Source organism: Bos indicus x Bos taurus, chromosome 9 (genome assembly GCF_003369695.1).
Source record: "Bos indicus x Bos taurus breed Angus x Brahman F1 hybrid chromosome 9, Bos_hybrid_MaternalHap_v2.0, whole genome shotgun sequence".
Taxonomy (NCBI): Eukaryota; Metazoa; Chordata; class Mammalia; order Artiodactyla; family Bovidae; genus Bos; species Bos indicus x Bos taurus.
The window spans coordinates 41,261,592-41,283,173 of record NC_040084.1 but is presented as its reverse complement, the minus strand read 5'-3'; the positions used below and the strand labels follow the sequence as shown (position 1 = coordinate 41,283,173).

At 36.1% G+C, this 21,582-nt stretch overlaps 1 protein-coding gene across 2 annotated transcripts in view; it reads right to left on the bottom strand.

Moving 5' to 3' along the window:
- Positions 1 to 1,954: 1,954 nt before the first annotated feature.
- SESN1 (sestrin 1) overlaps positions 1,955 to 21,582 on the bottom strand; it is a 114,504-nt gene continuing 94,876 nt past the window's right edge. The window contains exons 2-10 of one of the 2 annotated variants that reach the window (XM_027551257.1): positions 18,069 to 18,134; positions 16,997 to 17,197; positions 15,936 to 16,118; positions 12,800 to 13,042; positions 10,671 to 10,818; positions 8,221 to 8,333; positions 5,692 to 5,882; positions 3,761 to 3,905; positions 1,955 to 3,091 (exon numbers count right to left, since the gene is read on the bottom strand). In XM_027551257.1, the coding sequence (XP_027407058.1) occupies positions 3,005 to 3,091; positions 3,761 to 3,905; positions 5,692 to 5,882; positions 8,221 to 8,333; positions 10,671 to 10,818; positions 12,800 to 13,042; positions 15,936 to 16,118; positions 16,997 to 17,197; positions 18,069 to 18,134 (1,377 nt within the window). In that variant the 3' untranslated portion in view covers positions 1,955 to 3,004. The remainder of the gene's footprint in view (positions 3,092 to 3,760; positions 3,906 to 5,691; positions 5,883 to 8,220; positions 8,334 to 10,670; positions 10,819 to 12,799; positions 13,043 to 15,935; positions 16,119 to 16,996; positions 17,198 to 18,068; positions 18,135 to 21,582) is intronic. The other variant, XM_027551258.1, reaches the window with a different exon arrangement.

Here is a 21,582-nt window from a genome sequence, read left to right as displayed (position 1 = left end):
GAGGCTTGCCTCTGTTTCTTCTCAGGAGCTTCCTGTTCCAATTTCTGTTTTATTCCTATCTGTATTCTTTTGGATCCCCTGCACCTGCCTACATAACTGTAGATTCCCTGCTGTTCTAATGCACCTCTGTGCTCACTTCTGTGTTCAGTGATCTACAACCAGCATCCAAACCATTCTACCACTCCTACTAGTGCTCCAAGTCAGGTGAGATAGAATCCAGTCCCTCAAACACAAAAGTTCACCTTTTTTCTTTTGGTCCCAAGGGAGAAGCTGGGACTTAGGAGTTTCCTCTCAATTGCCGTCGTGCTGTACACCAGCTTAGGACAAGCAAAATGCCCCAAATTTACCTATACCTTTTGGTGCAGCCTCCTCCTGGTTTGTGTTTGCCTGAGCTGTAGCTTGCCAAGTGGTTTCTAGAATTTTCACAAAGGTATTTGGTCCTTATATTGTTGTTAGCTCAGTGTCTCCATTGGGAATAAGGACCTGGTACATCATAGGTAATGTCACTCCCCATCTACCTGCCTTTGCTTTCCCTTGATATTCACTAGTCACAAATATGTAACAAAATTTCAGAGTATCTTAATGAGTGAAAAGTGCCTGGAAAACATTCTTATCCAACAAGTTTTATTTACTTATCTACCAGTGGTCCTTTATCAGAATAATTTGAAATAGGTAAACTGTTAAAATTCATTTAAAAGCTAAGATTATTCCTCTAAGTTAAGAATATCACCAATATTTATATGGAGTTAAATAACTGTGGTAAATGTGTTTAGAATTTCATTCTTAAAGAGATACTGAATTAAGTATTGCCTAATAAAAAAGTTCCCTAATTTTTACTAAAAAAGTGATCTAAAAAGTTGAATCTTGGAAACCTCAACTAGAAATCTATTCATGGTTATTTAAGAAAAATAATTCCTCTTGTGGGGAAAAGTTTTGATATCCCATGTTCTATTTTACCACCTTCAATTCTTTTGGAAACAGTTTCAAAGATAAATAGCAATATTAAAAACCCTGTATGTTTAGTTTTGAGAAAACATTAACAGGAAACACCTGTTAAGTTGGAGGTGTTGAAACATCAACTTTGTATCACAGGCAATCCTTTATTACTTTAGGTACAAGCATACTTTCTTATTCATTAAAATTTTCATTTCATCTCATGATTTCTAAGTGGAATAAGGTAATAAACCCAGTTTTTCTTAATCATTCTACTACTGATTAGAACTTCTATTAGAAATGTTGTATTTTTAAGAGGAAGTGCCAAGAACAAAGAGCAGAAGCAGAATGAGTAAAAATTTATCCAATGCAAACTTACTTGTTGGATTCACCTGTATTGCTATGATGAAATAACCCAGCAGCAGACAAAAAAGGGCAGAGGCATGATGCAAATTCAACAGGTAAGACCATTTGTATATTATTGTAAGCTAACTAGAAATGGGCTGATATATTTCTTTATAAAATATATTGAAAGCAGTTTTTATCTAAGATGACAGTATTATCTTCTCACTAGGGTATGTAGCCATGAAGGTAGCTATATCACCTCCATTCAAAATTATGCCTCCCAGCTCCCACCCCACACTATATTTTATAGGCACTATCTTGTTACTCATCAAAACATTTATTGAGCTCAGTTATCACAAAAGCTTTGATTAAATTTAGAACTAATTGTTTGACAGTGTCATTTTTTTGTTCTGTAGTGACTCCCTAATTTAACCTGTTTCTAATAATTCTTAATAATTGATCTTTAAAACATCTCAGTTCAAAATGGACAAGGCATGGGACTGTATCAGTTATCCAAGATAAAACTTTTCTTGTAGCTCTCATGACTGCAAGAGTTTGCCATTTAAATAATAGTCTCACCTGACTACAGAATTATCTAAGTGTGATAGCTAATGAAAATCAATACAAACTGAGAATAGTGACTGATTGTTAAGTCATGACTTTTTGAGACAGCAAATAAAATTGGAGAAAAATTATTCTTTATTGAAAAATACTAATAATACTGACAGACTTCAAAAGCAATTCACGCTTCCAGAATACAAAGTACTTAATACATTTTTCAAGCCTGTTTGCATTTCAAAGTTAGCATTTTTTGTAAATCAAATTTGATGACTAAAAATATTTTCCAGCTTTATTATTTAAGGAGCTGCACAATCTTTGAAGGGGGGACCATGAGGTGGGCAGGGGCAGAATGCACCTGGGACTGAGCAGCAGCTACACAATATTTCTCATAACTTCGGTGCTGGAAACAAAAACACCGCACAGGACAGCTGCCCTCCAGTGTCACAGAACCTTGGGAAACAGCATATCAAAAGATAATTTATACATTTTTCATGTAAGATTGCTTTTTGAAGAAGTCTTTAAGAATGCCACTGTAATTTAATATCATCCAATAACTGAATTTAAAAAAAACTATATGAAAAAAATGAGCTGTTACCATCATAATGGTCTTTGCTGAGCTGTGAGTAATTTTAGATGCAAAAAAATTAACACATATATGTAAGTTTAATTTGAAACCACACAAATTTTACGTATGTAGGCTCAGATAGTAGCAGTGTTCACCTTATTACTAATAGCTTAACCGAACAGCCACTCTATTCATTCCACCAGCAGGAATAGCAGCACCAATATCTAAAATTCTTTATGTATAAAAGCTTACATCATTATCAAAGTCCCATTCTTTGCATGCTCCAATTTTTGTTAACATAAAAGCAACAGGATTTGGAGAGATACTATTTGCTGTATTAAAAGTTATACAGCATCTTGTACTGTCAAAAAGCAAAATACTGTGAACAGCAGCCCTTCTTCACAGCTCTAAACCTGAAGCTGCCGAGCACTCACTGCTTGTGCCAGCAGTGGTGTTTCCACAGTAAAATAGCAGAAACTAAAGGAATCATGGCACAATGGATTCTGAATTCTTTATCTACCATTGGTCCTGGGGCTGAGTACCTTCCCCTTGTAGACTCTATCTGCTGATCGTTCCATCGTCTTTAACGGAGGAGAGGCGTCAGGTCATATAGCGGGTAATGGCTCTCAGAGCATAAAGGAGTTCTGCTTGCATCCTAGCTTCTATAAGAAGCAGATTAACATGAACCTGAATATAAAACACAACATTATTTAAGATATGGTTATAAGCATTTACAATCAGTTTCAGTGCATTTAATAAACACCAAATATAAGTAATGTATGTGTACCACTGAATAGCTTAACACAAGTCTTGGGTTTGATGAACAGAGTATCAGTTTCTCAAAACAAAAGCCATCTGATCTTTCTCGGAAATGTTTTGAGCTTGTATTTGATCACATCTCTTTTTGAAGGTTTGTTATAATAATAAACTTTCCCTGCCAAATCATCATTCAATAATTTCTGTAAAGACGGTTCAAGGATTCTCTTCTTTCTCCTAAGCCTGAACTTTGAAGACAGGCCAGCAGATCTGTTCTCCCTGTCATTCTTCTTTTACGTTAAACCAGCAGTCTCCAACCTTTTTGGCACTGGAAACCGATTTCTGGATGATTCAAGCACGTTACATTTAATCTAATGCCATGCTGATCTGGCAGCAGGTACCAGTCCCTGGTCTGCAAGTTGGGGACCCCTGCTTTAAACCATAATGAGGTTCCCTTCCAAGGCATATCTAAGACACCTGTTCTGGAATGTTCTTCTCTGGGTCAGTAGAGGTGATGGAAAGGGCTGGAGACCCATTAGTTTAGGTGAAGGAGAATAAGAACCACTGCTAAGTTACAGAGTAAACACAACAGGTACATACCTTCTCAGAGTGCTTGAACTGCCTCCAGAAGCTATCATACATTCTTTTGGTAACCTTTTCAGGAGTGCAAACAACAGTTTTGATATAAACTTTAAAGCTACGATCCAATAGCTGGTTAATTTCACCATAGTCATAGTCATCATATCTGTTAAAAGACAATGTGAGAATTACTATATTTTTGAGTGGAAACAGTGTCAGACTTTATTTTTCTGGGCTCCAAAATCACTACAGATGGTGACTGCAGCCATGAAATTAAAAGACGCTTACTTCTTGGAAGGAAAGTTATGACCAACCTAGATAGCATATTCAAAAGCAGAGACATTACTTTGCCAACAAAGGTTCGTCTAGTCAAGGCTATGGTTTTTCCTGTGGTCACGTATGGATGTGAGAGTTGGACTGTGAAGAAGGCTGAGCGCCAAAGAATTGATGCTTTTGAACTGTGGTGTTGGAGAAGACTCTTGAGAGTCCCTTGGACTGCAAGGAGATCTAACCAGTCCATTCTGAAGGAGATCAGCCCTGGGATTTCTTTGGAAGGAATGATGCTAAAGCTGAAACTCCAGTACTTTGGCCACCTCATGCGAAGAGTTGACTCATTGGAAAAGACCCTGATGCTGGGAGGGATTGGGGGCAGGAGGAGAAGGGGACGACAGAGGATGAGATGGCTGGATGGCATCACTGACTTGATGGACGTGAGTCTGAGTGAATTCCGGGAGTTGGTGATGGACAGGGAGGCCTGGTGTGCTGCGATTCATGGGGTCGCAAAGAGTCGGACACGACTGAGCGACTGATCTGATGTGATAGTCTGTTTTCTTATAGAAGTACAGATATAATAGTAAATGTTATATTCTTTTCTCCTCTTTATATAGGCAGCTGTCCCCTAAAATAAGAGCTTTACAATGTTTAAATGGGGGTGGATGAATCAGTATAAAGGAGTAAGAAATAGAGAAGTCAGGGAGATGAACAAAAAATTTGCTAGTGCAAAGTAACAGTATATATTTACAATCATGAATAAGCAACCACACTGAGGAACAAATTTTGGAAACAGTTTGAGTATTGATGATATTAAGAAGTTAACAAATTCGACAATATTGATATATCCCATGATATATAAATTATAATCTACTTGTATAAATATTTTCTCATGTTAGCAGTTCTTGGGGTCAGATGAGGAAAGAATTGGTCCCTAAGATGGCCTCACAGTGTCTACACTTAGGCCACTCTGCTTTAGGCCAGGATGGTCGTAGGCACCAGTGTCTGCTCTGCCCCACTGGAGAATACTTTCTACAACATCCAAGGATCTTCAGTCTCCTATTTGGTTTTTAGTGGAAAAGGGAGAAAACTCTTGTAAAGTTGGTCCATAATATAACCATCCGGGAGTCTAAAGTCAATAGTCTGGCTACTGAAAAAATGAATAACCAAGAGAAAAGTCTGACTTTACAGCTAAAATAATTAGGAAGGACCATAGTGTGGGTGTTTGTGTATGTTAGAAGGTGATGTATAGTGTGTGTATATAAATAGCATAATACTGATAAAGTTTTGCATTTTATGAAGTATCATGGGAGTAGGTACTCTTTAGAAGGGCACTCTAAGTTCCACGAAGGCAGAAGTACAAGTGTCTCAGGAGATAAAAATGATACAAACACATAAATGTTTAGAGACAAACTTTTCCTTTTTCTCCATGCTCCTGGACAACCTTGCTTGTTGTTTAACTCTTGTTCCTAACTCTCCTTCTTCCTGCCTAGCTAGGTGAGAGGAAACACACTAAGCTGCAAAAAATCAAGTTTCTAAAGCATAAAAAGCATAAAAATAAGCTCTTAGGGAGGGGATGGTTCTGAGTATATTAACATGTATATCTGCATATGTGTTTCAAGCACCTGAATGATTTCCCTAAAAGAAAATATCTCTTCATAAACGTAAGAAAACAGACTAACCTGATTCCAAACATGCAGTGAATATAGTTCCAAATAGCCCGTCTGAGCATTGAGGTATCAACATCTTTGTGCATTGCCATTGTATTATAAGTAAGATTGTAAGCAATGTGAAATTTTTCATCAATCAACTGTCCTACATCTGGATAAAGACGATTTACCAAAGAATAACCATGGTCTTCCCAACAATAGTCCTAAATACAGAGAACAGAACAAATGTGAATAATTAAAATGTGGTCAAATACAGTTCTATGTCTATTGCTCTGTGGTGCAGTGAGACTACTGGCAGTTGAAATCCACTCCCTTTCTAGAACATCCCTAGCTTTCTGTTTCATTTGCATTCCAGTTTGATGTTTTCAATTTCTATACTGCAATATGCAAAAGTTAAATTTTGCAACTCACCAAGTTTAAAAACCAGTGGAATCTCTGCCTTACACACACATCACTTGTACTCTGCTTTCTCTCACTGTTTCCCCTGTCAGCCTCCAGAGATGACTCGTCCTGGGAGGCCACTCTCCTTTTATATTGCTGCAGGCATTCAAGTGTCTTCAAATTTTGTAAATTTTTAATTCAACACATCCATCACTCATTCTTTTTCCTCCTAACCCCCCTTCCTCTTAGCTCTGTTAAGTCTTCTAATTAGTTTTCCTACATTAAATCTCCGTTTCCTTTTTTCTATCTCAAACAAAACTTAATAAGCCTCTACTTCTACGTTGCTCCCATATTTGTTTTCCTAAAACACCTCTTTGATATCATGCCATCACTGTGGTCAAAATGTCCAAGTCTGATCAATTTTAAAGTAACTTCCAACTAATCAGAAAAATCCTTTGCTTGAAGCTTTCAGCAGCCCAGCCAGTTTATGATACCTTCCCTCACTCTGTCCTTTAACCTAGGCTCAATTATTACCTACAGTCGTCTCTGCTTACAATATTCATGCTTTTAAACTATTCAAATCTGTCAAACCCTAATCTGCCTCCAAAAAAAATTTTCTAGTCTACATGATCTCTCCAATTGTAATGTATTATATTTCGTGACACAACTTCACTACCACGTAACATATTCTATATTTCTTCCTGTGCCTAATTTGCCTCCTTAAATAATGTTAGTTCCTTGAGTCAAGAAAAAAAAAATCTCATGGTTCCCAAATATTTTCATAATTCTGCTAAAAGTTAATACTAGTCCTTCACAATTGGAGAAGGCAATGGCACCCCACTCCAGTACTCTTGCCTGGCAAATCCCATGGGTGGAGGAGCCTGGTAGGCTGCAGTCCATGGGGTCGCTACAAGTCGGACACAACTGAGCGACTTCACTTTGACTCTCATGCATTGGAGAAGGAAATGGCAACCCACTCCAGTGTTCTTGCCTGGAGAATCCCAGGGACGAAGGAGCCTGGTGGGCTGCCGTCTATGGGGTTGCACAGAGTCGGACACGACTGAGGCGACTTAGCAACAGCAGCCCTTCGCAATAATTGGGAAAGTTAGAACTATCAACTCATAACAGATTGTTTAAGAAATACATTTTAAATGCATTGTGTGTCTAGTAATGGATTGGAAGCAGTCTTAGAAAACTACAGCATAGAATAGATAAATGTTTCCTAGTTGATGATCCTCAACTTTTATTCTGGAACTAGAAGATACAGCAATTGTTGCTCCTGCAATATATTTGCAAAGCACTTAGCTTCCTGGAAAAGCAATAAGAGAGAAGGAGGCTGGTATCCTGGAGGATGACAAGGTCCCTAAGTTTCCATGGACTCAATATACACAGAATTGCACTGGGAATTTTTACTGTGTATTTCAAAGTTAATGATTATGGAGCTAAACAAACTGGGTCTACCAACAATAATTTGACTCTCTACCTCACTAAAACTTTATTCTAAGAGATGGGCATTATTTAATTTTGGAATAAGATATCTTTATATAAAAATCCTCTTCAAGATTTAAGTTTGAAACTCTCAAAAATTCTCATTGCTTCAAATGACATTCAGTTCATATTCTACCAGGGAATTAGGTTATTGTAATCACTATGACTTATTTTATATGAGATTTATAAGAACTCACCCAAATTAAAAGAAAACAAATTTGCTGTCCCTAAAAGTTCTAATTTAAGCACATGTTTCACTCTGATTTTCTCATCCTCTTTCCTTCTACCCACACACACATAATGCCTGAAATGTTGAGGACATTTCTCTTGTCACAGAAATGGCCTCACTTTAACACTGGTGCTCTGTAAAACAATGCTATAAATGCTAGCTAGGTTCTAACACAACTATTTACTGTTTAGTTATATTATGAACTTTGAGTTTTAGTATACCATCTGGGAACCTAACCACTATTGTAATTTTGTTTTATGGGTGAATATGTTTTGAATTCTGAGCAACTGATTTATGAACTTATATCTAAGGAACTGCATGTACATAGAAAAGTTATTTCTCTCTGCAATGCTTTCTGTTCTCAAATCCAGATGGTTCTTTCTAACTTTAAGTCAGATTGAGATATTTCTAACCAGTCATGTACATACAAGTTGTGATTTTACCTGGACTCGAAATGTTGGGACGTGCATTCCATGTCTAGAGAAATCCTTATAGCCATAACTAGTATCCTCAAAGTGACGTGATACATCTCTTGCTGGTGTAACTTCATCATCATCTGAAATAATTTTTTAAAAAAGCTACTGAAAGCTTTTCAAACACAGGATGCTAGTTAAAATTCATTTTACCTATAACAAGTAAAAATAGGATAACCCTTTTTCTGATACTTAGTAACCAATATCAACTAAAATAAAGTCTTAAAACTATAAAGAAATTGCTTAATAAATGGAATATAAAGGTTAAAAAACATACTCATGGTTGCATTTACTGTGCTTTTCATTCCTCTCTTTCACAGATCCTCTCTTCCTCTGTGTCCTCTCTCTAGTTTATAGTTGTGAGGTTCTACTTAAAAGTATGTACTCCAAGTATGAATACCCTTTTGAAATAATCTTTATGGTACTAACAAATCAGCTGTATTCTAAACTTTAGCACTTGGACATTTTTAGTTGAATATTAATGTCATACAATATGTAAAATGATCTTTTTAACAGCTTCTCTGATGCCTCAGATGGTAAAGAATCTGCCTGCAATGCAGGAGACCTGGGTTCGATCCCTGGGTCAGGAAGATCCCTTGGAGAAGGGAATGGCTACCCACTCCAGTATTCTTGCCTAGGAAATTCCATGAACAGAGGAGCCTAGTGGCCTATATAGTCTGTGGGGGTCTCAAAAAGTTGGACACAAATGAGCAACGAACACTAACAGTTCAAAGGTCCTAGAAACAATTCTGAAATAAATACAGAAAAGAGGCTCACTAAGCCTTTTTAGATTATTTTCATGTTTAGGAGTTGATGAGATTATTTAGTTTCAAGTAAATAGAATCAAAGACTTCTCCTCAGGCTAACATCAAACCTCCATTTATACAAATTTGATTTTTTCTTTGCTATTAAGAAAATTGGTTATTAAAACCAATGTACTCTTTGTTCCACTGTATTATTGTCAAAATATATTGACACTATAACTTTTTTCCTTTAAATTACCTAGTTTACTTATTAAATCCTATAGGTTACATTTGATAAAGGCCTAACAAAGGGTTTAAGCTGTTAGTTATCTAATAAGTAGCTCCTTTTCACACATTATAGAATTTTAAAGCTGGAAGTACTATTAGGCCTTTATGAATGCAACTTCCTCATTTTAAAGAAAAAAAAAAAGGAATGCTCAATGCTAAATGACTTAACATTCACAAAGTTTATTAGCAGTGATTTTAGGACCTAAATCAAATCCTTGCTCTTAGTCTATTTTCACTTTAACTTCCTTTTTTGGAAGTAGGAATACCTATGCAATAGCCTTTCTAAAAGGAAAGACATATTAGAATTAAACTTAAAAGTTTTGCACAGCAAAGAAAACCATAAACTAAACAAAATGACAACCTACAGAATGAGAGAAAATATTTGCAAACAAAGCAACTGACAAGGGATTAATCTCCAAAATACAAATAGCTTATGCAGCTTAATATTAAAAAACCAAACCCAATCAAAAAAAAAAAAAATGGGCAGAAGAGCTAAACAGACATTTCCCCAAAGAAGACATATAGATGGCCAATAAGCACATGAAAAGATATTCAATATCACTAATTATTACAGAAATGCAAATCAAAACAACAGTGAGGTTATCACCTCACATCAGTTAGAATGGCCATCATCAAAAAATCTACAAACAATAAATTTTACAAAACTGTTGTTGGGAATGTAAATTCATGCAGTCACTACAGATAACAGTACGGAGGTTCCTCAAAAAACTAAAAATAGAGCTACCATCTAATCAGCAATCCCACTCCTAGGTATATGTCCAGAGAAAACCGTAATTCAAAAAGACACACACACCCTTGTGTTTACAGCAGCACTATTTATAGTAGCCAAGACATGGAAGCACCCTAAATGTCCACTGACAGCAGTAGACAGAGATGTGGTGCATGTATCAGTGGACTGTTATTCAGCCATAAAAAAGAATTAAACAATGCCACTGGCCACAACATGAATGGACCTGGACCCATATTATGTGAGATTAGAAAGAAAAAGACAAATATCATACAATACAGCTTATATGTGGAGTTGTAGAGAGCCTGTGGTTACCAAGGGTTTGGGATGCAGCCGGGGTAGGGGGAGGGATAAATTGGGAGATTGGGATTGACATATACATACTACTATATATAAAACAGATAACTAATAAGGACCTACTGCATAGCACAGGGAATTCTACTCAAAACTCTGTACTGACTTGTATGGGAAAGGAATCTAAAAGTGGATATATGTATAACAGATTCATTTTGCTGTACACTTGAAACTAACACAACATTGTAAATCAACTGTATTCCCATACGAAAAACTTATTTAAATTGTCTTTAAAAATTGGGCTTTTTCTTCAAAATAGACATTGACTATGTAATGCTTGCTTTTACCTGAAGAGAAGACAAACATGCTCTCTCTTTTTTCTATTTCAAAACGTGAAGCCATCTCTTCCTGACTTGCCTCCTCTTCTTCTCGACATTCCTGTAACTGCTTCATCTTTTCCATGAGGGCTTCAACCTCAAAGAAGGAATCACTTACCTGAAATAAAAGTGCAATTAAGGTTGTTACATATGTCAAATATGGAATAAATTTTATTAAGTCTATCTCATAAGAATTTGCATCTTAATACAATATAAGAAAAATAGATCTTATAACTTTAATGCACATGAATGAATCAAAAACAATTACTTTGGCCTATCATATATACAGATATAAATTTTAAAATTTAAAACAATAGAAAAAATTTTAAGAACATATTCTAATGTTTAAATTTTTATTTCAAAAGTTAGTAATATTACTGTCATTAAGTTTTAAAAATTAAAATTTAACACTGTCAGTTTAAAACAGAACTGAGTTACACTTTTACTTGCTCAGTGAAACAAATAAGGTATACAAAATATAAAGTGGTTTTACATCAACATTGTACACTGGGCATATTGTCAATAGACAGGCATACCTCAGATATATTGTGGGTTCAGTTCCAAACCATTAGAATAAAGCGAGTATCATAACAAAGCAAGTCAAGAATTTTTTTGGTTTTCCAATGCATATAAAAAGTTATATTTATACTATACAGTAGTCTAAGTGTGCAATAGTATTATGTCTAAAAAACAATGTACATACCTTAAAAAATTCATTACTAAAAATACTTAACACCTGGGAACAGGGAGCTTATGTACTAGAGAAGTTTTTTAAAAAATTATATTATTTCACTATTATTTAATTGAGGGATAACTAGGAACAGTACTTCTTTAGCCTCGTACTAAATCAAAGGTGGGGAAAGAATCCAATTCTCAGCATCCTGGCAACTGATGTACTCACCCTTAGTCCATCTTATAACCTTTAAACTTTGATAAATAATCAGTGGCCATATGCGGGCCTCTCACATGAATCCAGATAGCTCAAAAGAGGGTGAAACTGACGGTCTTGGGCCTTACCAACACACCACAGCACAGCAGTCAACCTTGGGAAAATGATTTTCCTTCCTGTGCTAATCTTACCGTATGTAAATGCTACCTCTTATTTAGTACCTGATAAATGCTAAGCACTGTACTAGCCCTTTTACCTCTCTAGAGACATTTCACTTAAACTTTGCAATAACCTTGTGTTTGACCTTTATTTAGAAATGAAAGAATGGGGGGTCAGGGAGGGTAGATAACTTGCCAACAGTCAAATCATATGTTAACAGTCAAGTGTTTGTTAAAGTCAAACATATAAATTCAACCTGTCTAAATCTGTCTTAAAGTAATAATAAAACTGAGAAAATCTGTATGAAGTATTGAGAAGGCTGTAATGTTTCTATTTGGAAATATAAACCCTTGCTCTTTCACTACAGCTAAAGAATGCAGAGGGAGTTTTGAAACATCATATATAGGAGTTAAAACTTGCTTATAGAAAATTCAACTCATTGTGATCTGTTTTCCAAGGAATAACAAAGCTGAGAAAATATAAATGCCAGAGAAGACAAGGAATAGAGATAAAAGCATTTTAATATATTTACATTCACTTCTATATATATTTGTGAGAAGTTAAAACATGAAGGAGTATTTTAAAAGGAGAAATTCCAGATCAAAGCTGATTAACTCTTCTAAAAGAGAAATAATTGAGATGACAGCCTGTTTCTTTCGTGCAAAAAGGAAGGATGGGATGTGATCAGCAGCAGGCAGTTTGTATCAAGTTCCTCTTTCCTCAGTCTTCCGGCATCTCACATTCAGTAGCCATTCAATACTAGCTGGCTCTGGCACATCCTGGTGGCTTCCAATCCTGAAGTTATTCGAATGTAGTCTCCTGGAGGGTCTTATATATAAGTCATATAATTTTGTTTATGTCCCTTAGCATCAGACACTATAATGCTCAGCATTTGGAGGCAGTCAGATACTTGCTGAATGAATAGACTGGGGGGTCTAATACCTTTTTGGACTTAACAGGGTAAATTTTCCTAAAAGCCAAGTAAAAAAATAATACAACAGCAATTACTGTGATTAGTCTTACGACAATCCTGTAACAAATAGATACTTACCGAAACATTTCCTGCTGAGTTGACCTGCATCTCATCCACACTGTGATTGCCGTTTGTAATGTCACAGATGCAGTAGTTACTAACAGAAGGCGGTCTGAATGTGTGGCCACCATCACAATGAATCTCTGGACTGATCCCACAGCCAAATGTGAACGAGGCAAGAGAATGATAGTGTGTGAGTAGAACTACTGCGTGTACCAGTTCTGCAAGGGACCAGCTATGCTCTTCAGCTTTTAAAAGTCCCTTGGGGAAAAAAATGAGAATATATTTTTATACTGGGGTATGGTGTTGGTGAAAGAACATAGTTCATCTTGGTATTTAATCTATTGAAAACAGGATTAGTTACTGTATAAAACTTAGGATAAAATGACAATTTGAGGCATGTAGAACTCAGAATTTGCTAATTTTTATGAGTATATATTCAAAAATTGAGCTTAACATAATCTGATAATGACTAATTCATTATTGATTATCTGAAATCTTGATTTAAAAATGCAGTAGAATACATTTTGTTTAAGGCAGTTGCTGTGTTTCAGATAATGGATTATGAACGCATTAACTATGTTGTTAGTGTGACATCTCAAACCAAATGTAATAAATTTGAGTTTAAAGTAGAAGCTACTGTGGAAAATATGCCTATTTTTCTTTAATATCAGGCTTCCTCAAGGAATTTTTAAGATAGTGGTTTGAACAACTTGACTCTGAATATGTCTAAATCATCAAATTATATTTAAAAAGTTATGCTCAAGGTAAAGTCTACAATCCTTAAAAGTCTACAAATCTGTTTCCATTCTGCTTCATTATCTATTTCATAGTATTGTATAATTTTATGTTACTAGACAATATAACAGACATTGCATTAATCATATTCAAATCTTATATCTCCTTGAAAATAAGATGCTTCAATTATATAAAAGTATCTAAAATACTCTAGGGAATTCTCTGGCAGTTCAGTGGTTAGGACTCTGAACTTCCACTGCAAGAAGCACAGGTTTGACCCTTGGTTGGGGAACTAGGATCCCACAAGCCTCGTGGAATGGTCAATAAATTATAAAAAAAAAATAAAAATTTAAAAATTTCTACTGCATGGCAGATTCTTTTAGAGAAAGTCAATCTACTTTTATTCTATTGTCTTTATTATCAGACAGTAAAGAATCTGCCTGGAATAGAGGAGACCTGGGTTCGAGCCCTGAGTCGGGAAGATCCCTGGGAGAAGGGAATGGCTACCCACTCTATAGTTTTCTTGCCTGGAGAATTCCATGGAAAAAGGACCTGGCGTGCTCTAATCCATGGGGTCACAAAGAGTCGGATTTGAATGAGCATTTAACACTTTCAATAAAAAGAACCAGAAGAAACTAGTTTAAGATGGTATTTTGCAAAGATATACAAGATTGCACTTTACATCTATCAGAATGGCTAAAATCTGAACACTGACAACAGCAAATGCTGACAAGAATTTGACAAGTATGCTGACAAGTATGCTCATCCATTGCTGGTGGGAACACAAACGTACAGTCACCTCATTAGACAGTTTCACAGTTTCTTACAAAACTAAACACAAGCTTACCATACAATCCAGCAATCCCAGTTATTTACCCAACTGAGCTGAAAACTAATGTCCATCAAAAAACCTGCATGTGAATGTTTGTAGAAGTTTTATTCATAATTGCCAAAAAACTGGGAGTAACCAAGATGTCCTTCAGTAGGTGAATGGACAAATTGTGGTACATCCACACACTGGGGTATTTTTCAGCAGTAAAAAGAAATGAGCCATCAAGTCATGGAGGCACCTTAAATGCATACTGACAAATAAAAGAAGCTAGTGTGTAAAGGTTATATACTGTATGACTCCAACTATATGACATTCTGGAAAAGGGAAAACTATAAAGACAATAAAAGGAGTAGTAGTTTCAGGGGGAAGGGAGAGAGATGAATAAGGGGGGCATAGGAGATTTTTAGGGAAGTGAAACTATTCTGTATGACATCATAATGGTGGATAACATGACATTATGCATTTGTCAAAACCCATAGAACTGTACAACACAAACAGTAAACCCCAAAGTAAATTACTGCTGCTGCTAAGTCGCTTCAGTAGTGTCCGACTCTGTGCGACCCCATAGACGGCAGCCCACCAGGCTCCCCCGTCCCTGGGATTTTCCAGGCAGGAACACTGGAGTGGGTTGCCATTTCCTTTTCCAAAAGTAAATTACAGACATTATTAATTCATCAATTGAAGCAAATGTACTATGCTAATACTGCTGCTGCTAAGTCGCTTCAGTAGTGTCCGACTCTATGCGACCCCATTGACGGCAGCCCACCAGGCTCTCCTGTCCCTGGGATTCTCCAGGCAGGAACACTGGAGTGGGTTGCCATTGCCTTCGCCAATGCATGAAAGTGAAAAGTGAAAGTGAAGTCACTCAGTCGTGTCTGACCCTTAGCGACCCCATGGACTGCAGCCTACCAGGCTCCTCTGTCCATGGGATTTTCCAGGCAAGAGTACTGGAGTGGGGTGCCATTGCCTTCTCCATGCTAATACTAGAAGTTAGTAATAAAGAAAACAATGTGTGTGTGGGGGGAGTGGAGGGTTGAAGCGGGTCAGTCAGTCAGTTCAGTCGCTCAGTCATGTCCGACTCTTTGCGACCCCATGAATCGCAGCACGCCAGGCCTCCCTGTCCATCACCAACTCCTGGAGAAACCTATATGTAGGTCAAGAAGCAACAGTTAAAACTGGACATAGAACAACCCGGAGAAACCTATATGCAGGTCAAGAAGCAACAGTTAGAACTGGACATGGAACAACAGACTGGTTCCAAATAGGAAAAGGAATACGTCAAGGCTGTATATTGTCACCCTGCTTATTGAACTTATATGCAGAGTACATCATGAGAAACGCTGGGCTGGAAGAAGCACAAGCTGGAATCAAGATTGCCGGGAGAAATATCAATAACCTCAGATATGCAGTTGACACCACCCTTATGGCAGAAAGTGAAGAGGAACTAAAAAGCCTCCTGATGAAAGTTGAAGTGGGTAGAATATGGGAACTCCTTGTGCCATTTTTCTGTAAACCTGAAATTGCTTTGAAAAATAGTCTATTAATTAAAATAAAAAAGACACCCTAGATATATTCTCTGCTTACCTCAATATGTTCTTTGGTAATAAGCCAAGGTCTGTGGGCTAACACTTTGTTAAGTTCTCCTAAATTCTGTAGTTTTTGAGGAGCATTCTCTAAACCATTAAGCCACTTGGGGTCTCCACCAACATGAAGGAAATCATTTACATGGAGATTCACTAAGTAGGAGCACTGATGTCTTGCTGCAGCCTAAGAGAAAACAAAAGATGATTCTAACTATACATATTAAAATCTTGAACAACTACATGTCTTTTTTCTTTACAATGTGCAAAACAGTTAATTTTTTGATTAGTATGTTCTCAAATTTTCCATGTACTACAGAAATGAAGTTTTCATATAAACATTCAAAAATTCACGTATGCTATAGAAAACACCTCAAAAATATCCCATTAACAAAAAATATTTGATAAAAGTATTTGAATTTTAGAAAACTTTTATACCTACTGTCAGAACCTGATTAAGAAACTTCATTAAGATGCCAACCATAAAATAATGGAATCTTATTTATAAATTGAACATGAGTGAAAACCACTTATGTCAATCTGAACTACTATTTATATAGTAGTGAAATAATCTTGTTTCCTACTTTATTTTCTTATTTAGTAGAAAATGGTGCTCAATAAGGGCTTCCCTGGTAGCTCAGCTGGTGAAGAATCCACCTGCAATGCAGGAGATCCCAGTTTGATTCTTGGGTTGGGAGGATCTGATAAAGAAGGAAAAGGTTACCCATGCCAGTATTCTTGGGCTTTCCTGGTGGCTCAGTTGGTAAAGAATCCACCCACAATGCGGGAGACCTGGGTTCAATCCCTGGGCTGGGAAGATCCCCTGGAGAAGGGAAAGGCTACCCGCTCCAGTATTCTGGCCTGGAGATTTCCAGGGACTCAACAAAGTGTAAATACATATTAGTTTTCCTATTATTTAGAAAGAGGAAAAATAGGTACTACTTAACAGGAATCCAATTGGAAGTTGGAATATAAGTATTTATTCCTGTGTTTGAAGCATTAACCATATCTTTAAAAGATTAATAAAAACAGGGAGAAAGAATTTTTCACTGAATGTTTACAAACCATTATTCCAATGTAGTGCCGATAATGAAGGGGTAATGGCCCATCCATTTGCAGTAGATAGTGTTGAGTTTTTAAGAAACTTTCTAAATACTGTGGGTGAAAAACCATCACTAAGGTAATATTATCCAAACGACCCAAAGCAGCAAAAGAATCTGTAAATAAAGTATGCATCTGTGCGTCTTCACTCCCCACTTGGAGAATCTGTATGAAAGAGAGGAAAACCACGGTTACAGAAATTGTAAATCGGTGTTAAACACGGAAGGGGGAGAAATAAAGCATGCATGCACTGCATTCTGTGTGTCATTCAGAAGCAGCTTAAATTTGGCTTAAGAAAGGGAGGTTATTCGATATTTGGCAAAACTAATACAATACTGTAAAGTTTAAAAATAAAATAAAATTAAAAAAAAAAAAAAGAAAGGGAGGTTGTAATTCTACGAGTTTAACTCAACTGGTTGCAAGATAGAAGAATAAAAGTCACATATCATGTAGCAGGGGAGAAACAACAAGGGCCATCTAGATAGGCTTCTTGTAGGCTTGGCCAGAATCCAGATAAAGAAGCAGATTTAGATTATCAAATCTGCAGAGCTTGCAGACACTAATGCCTTTCCTTTTAACAACACCTACTCTCCCACAATTTACAGAGAACCAAAATTAACTAACAGTAAACAATCCTTGTGAAAACAAAGCATAGAAGCATTTACATATTTAGAATTAAAGATCTAAGCTAGCATTGATTACCAGCCTGTGGAGTTGGCCAAGACCAAGTAACTCAGCGTATGGGCACACTTAAATAACATCTAAATATAAGCAGGTGGCATATCTTGGTCAAAAACAAGTCTTGCCTTTGCTTGACTAATTATGGGTGTTAGAAAAGTGCCATGAAATACTAGAAATCAAAGGGACTATAATAGCTTTCTAATCCCACAGATTCACTGCCAAAGCATGATTAACAATGATCAACTCTGTGTAAAGCATATTGTTGACCAACAGTTGTTCAGATGCCAAGATGTGGGTCATGAAAGCTTTTCCTTAAAAGCATAGAGTTCACTATGTACTTTCACAAACAACATACCTCCTTTTCTGGGATGAATCTGCTTGGTCCGTGTCCTAGTGGTCGAGGAATTCTAATTCCAAGTTCCTAGAAGAGAAAATTACCCCATCTCAGGCCTCTAGCAGTAAACAACATGAACTGAGGCCACAGGAATGGGAGAGAAAAACAACCAGTTGAACAGAGCCTGGCTTGTTTTGGTGGTTTGTTTTCATGACCATATATATATATCAGCTCCTCTTTTTGCATCACATAACTGACAACAGTTTATAATAAGACTCTGACTAAAAACAATAAAACCTGTTTCACTAAAACCAGAGTTTTGCATAAAGTACTTGGCAGAAAGTCTAGGACAGAAAGTTCAGCACACAGCAGCCAACCCTGTGGATTGACAGTGATACAAAATAAGACCAATGTGGTTATACATCCAAAACCCAACCAACCAAAATATCAATCCCTGTGCGTCTTGTCAGGAAATGAAAAAGTCATAACCTCTACCTAGAGGTCTTAAACTGAAAGAAGTATAATTATTATTGCATCTACAATAATACTTCACAAGAACAGAAATATTATGAAAAATAAAGATTATTTAAACCCACAAAAGAGAAAGTGCTACAGGACACGGTTCCTCTGTAGTTGAGTAAAACAATTTGAGAGAAATTAATTTTGTGAGTTTTCCTTAAATTTTTAATTTATAGGATCTCATTGACTTCACTTATATTTTTGAGCTCAACTAATTAAGAATAAATGGTTTTCTACCCTTTGACATAGGGAACCTAGAATTCTGTAATTTGTGTGACAATGTAGTATGGTTAACAAAAACTGACAATCTACCATACCAGCTTTCCCCTCAATGTAATATGCTTATAGAAACAAAACCAAAATGTAATTCAGCCTTTTTTTTTTTTTTGAGTTCATGTCCTATCTATCTAGTCTCTAGGCAAACAAACCCCCACCTTCTTTAACAACTAAATATTAACCCTTGCTTATATAATTACATACAAATACTATTTCCACCCTCTCTTTACTGCTTCCAAAAGTCCTTCATGATATAAACCAGATGCTTTTCTTTTAAAGGAGAAAAAAAGGTGTGTGGGGGGCGGGGGTGGGGGCGCAGTGATGCAGACAGAGAAGAACATATGGCAGCAATTCAAGAAATTTGGTCCAAGTGAATGGAAACCTTTTGAGCAGAATTGATTTAGGCAGGCAGGAAAAAATCGAAGAGAATCTTAATCAGTAGAACTCGAGGTTCAGATTTGAAGTAGGCTCCATTTGCAAACTAAAATTTTATATAGGTTTCAAATAATTTTGTATTAGAGGTCAGTGATTTTTTACTCTGATAATTACAGACTTATACTGAAGATAGTAATGTCTAATAACCGTATCCTTCACTGAGGAGGCACTAAATTTACTGGTCCAGCTATCTATGTGTCTCAATTTAACATACTATAATAAATGCAAGAAAAAACCCACATTCCTTCTATTCAATACAGAATCTTGGCACAAATGCAGCTATTTATATAAAATGATGACTCTGTTGGCCTTTCTAACTGCTGAACTTCTGATCTAATTACATACATTTCAAAGAAAATATTCTGGACAAGATTTCAAGGCTAAAATTAATATTTACCCTTTTTAATTTCTTTACCATCTTATTTAAACAAAATGCATTTTAGCAACACACCCCACTTTTCAGGGATTTATTATTCATTTTATACTATTCCTGCAACTTTAGTATACAAAAAGATGTCATTTCAAAGGAAGAGAAATGGATTATTCAAAAAATGATTTTGATACAACTGAAGACCCACTCAGAAAAAAGTGAAATTGGAACCTTAAATCATACTTTACTTCACAATAAATCATATGTAAGTTAAAAAATAATTACAATATTCGAAGAAAATACTTGTGGAGTTAGATCTAAAAATGCAACAAAACCCAGAAGTCACAAAACATAAGACTGATAAGTTTGATGACATAAATATACTTTCATATGGGAAAAATAAACATTATATAAAGTTAAACAAACAGAAAACTTGGAAATACGTTTGCAACTCACACAGACAAGGGCTTTTTAAAAAAATACATAATGACAAATCACTAAGAAAACCCCCCAAGAACCTGATAGAAAAAAATGAACAAAGGACATGAACAGTTCAAAGAAAAGGAAATATAAACGTCTGAAAAAATGGTCCATCTTCACAAAACAACTGCTGTTTAACTACACTGAGATACAATTTTTCACCTAAAAGACTGCTTAAGATCAAAAAGTTTGATGATAGACTATGTTGGAGAAGGGGTAGAGAAAGAGCTATTCAACACTTATATATCTCTGATGGGACTGTTTTGAAATGTAAGGAAAAAAGATCAAGAAATATATAAGAAGTACAAATTACTGCAACTTCCAGGAGGGCAATCTGAAATACCGATCAAAATTTAAAAGTTACATACCCTAATTGACAATTCCATCCTAGACATTAACTTATGCTCACATTTTTGAAATGTCATATGTAAAAGTATAATCACTGTCACACTGTTCACAATTATATAAGATATAAAACCACCTAAGTGCTCATCAATAGAGGACTGTTTCAATAAAGTTTAGTATGACCATAGACTAGAACAGCATGAGGTCCTTACAAAGAATGAAGCAGTTGTATACAAGTTGGCTTTAAAAGATCTCTAGGATATATTATGTAGGGGGGAAAAAGGCAAAGTGCATATATTACTATTTGTGAGGAAAGGAAAAAAATTAGAAATTCCATTTCTAGGACTTTATCTTACCACATACATTAGCAGTATGTGGATTGTGTGTATGTGTGTATTTTTAAAAATAAGACCAGATTGTTAGTACACAGGCTTCAAAACAAAGGGATTGAAGTATATTATTTTGGTTTTATTTCTATACCAAATAGTTTATATATCAAACTATTAATATTACAACAGCTTTATAATTCTAAGCAAGTGCCTATCAATGTTTCAGAAATGGAATCTTTTCCTATAGGTGTGCCAAGGGGATCCTACATAATTCTCAAGTCTTTGAAAGTCTATCCCTATAGCCAAATTTAGTAGCTATATTGGTATCACTGTTTCCCCTCTTCTTTGCCTTCACAGGTCAAACCTTTCCTTCCCAGTTCCTTTACAAATTTTTTTTTTTTAAGTGAAAAATTGTTTTAAAACAGGATGTTAAGAAAAAGCAAACATTCTTAGGAATGGATTATAGACCTACTGTGCTAATAACCGGGCTTCCCTTTTGGCTCAACTGGTAAAGCATCCACCTGCAGTGCAGGAGACCTGGGTTCCATCCCTGGGTGGGGAAGATCCCCTGGAGAAGGGAAAGGCTACCCACTCTAGTAATCTGGCTTGGAGAACTCCACAGACTACAGTCCACAGAGTCACAAAGAGTCGGACATGACTGAACTAGACTTGACTGAGCGACTTTCACTTTTTATGCTAATAACCTCTCAGTGTTAAGATCACATTCATTCCTTGATGAGGTACCAGTCTAACAGGAAAGCAGGGGACAGAAAAGAAAAAC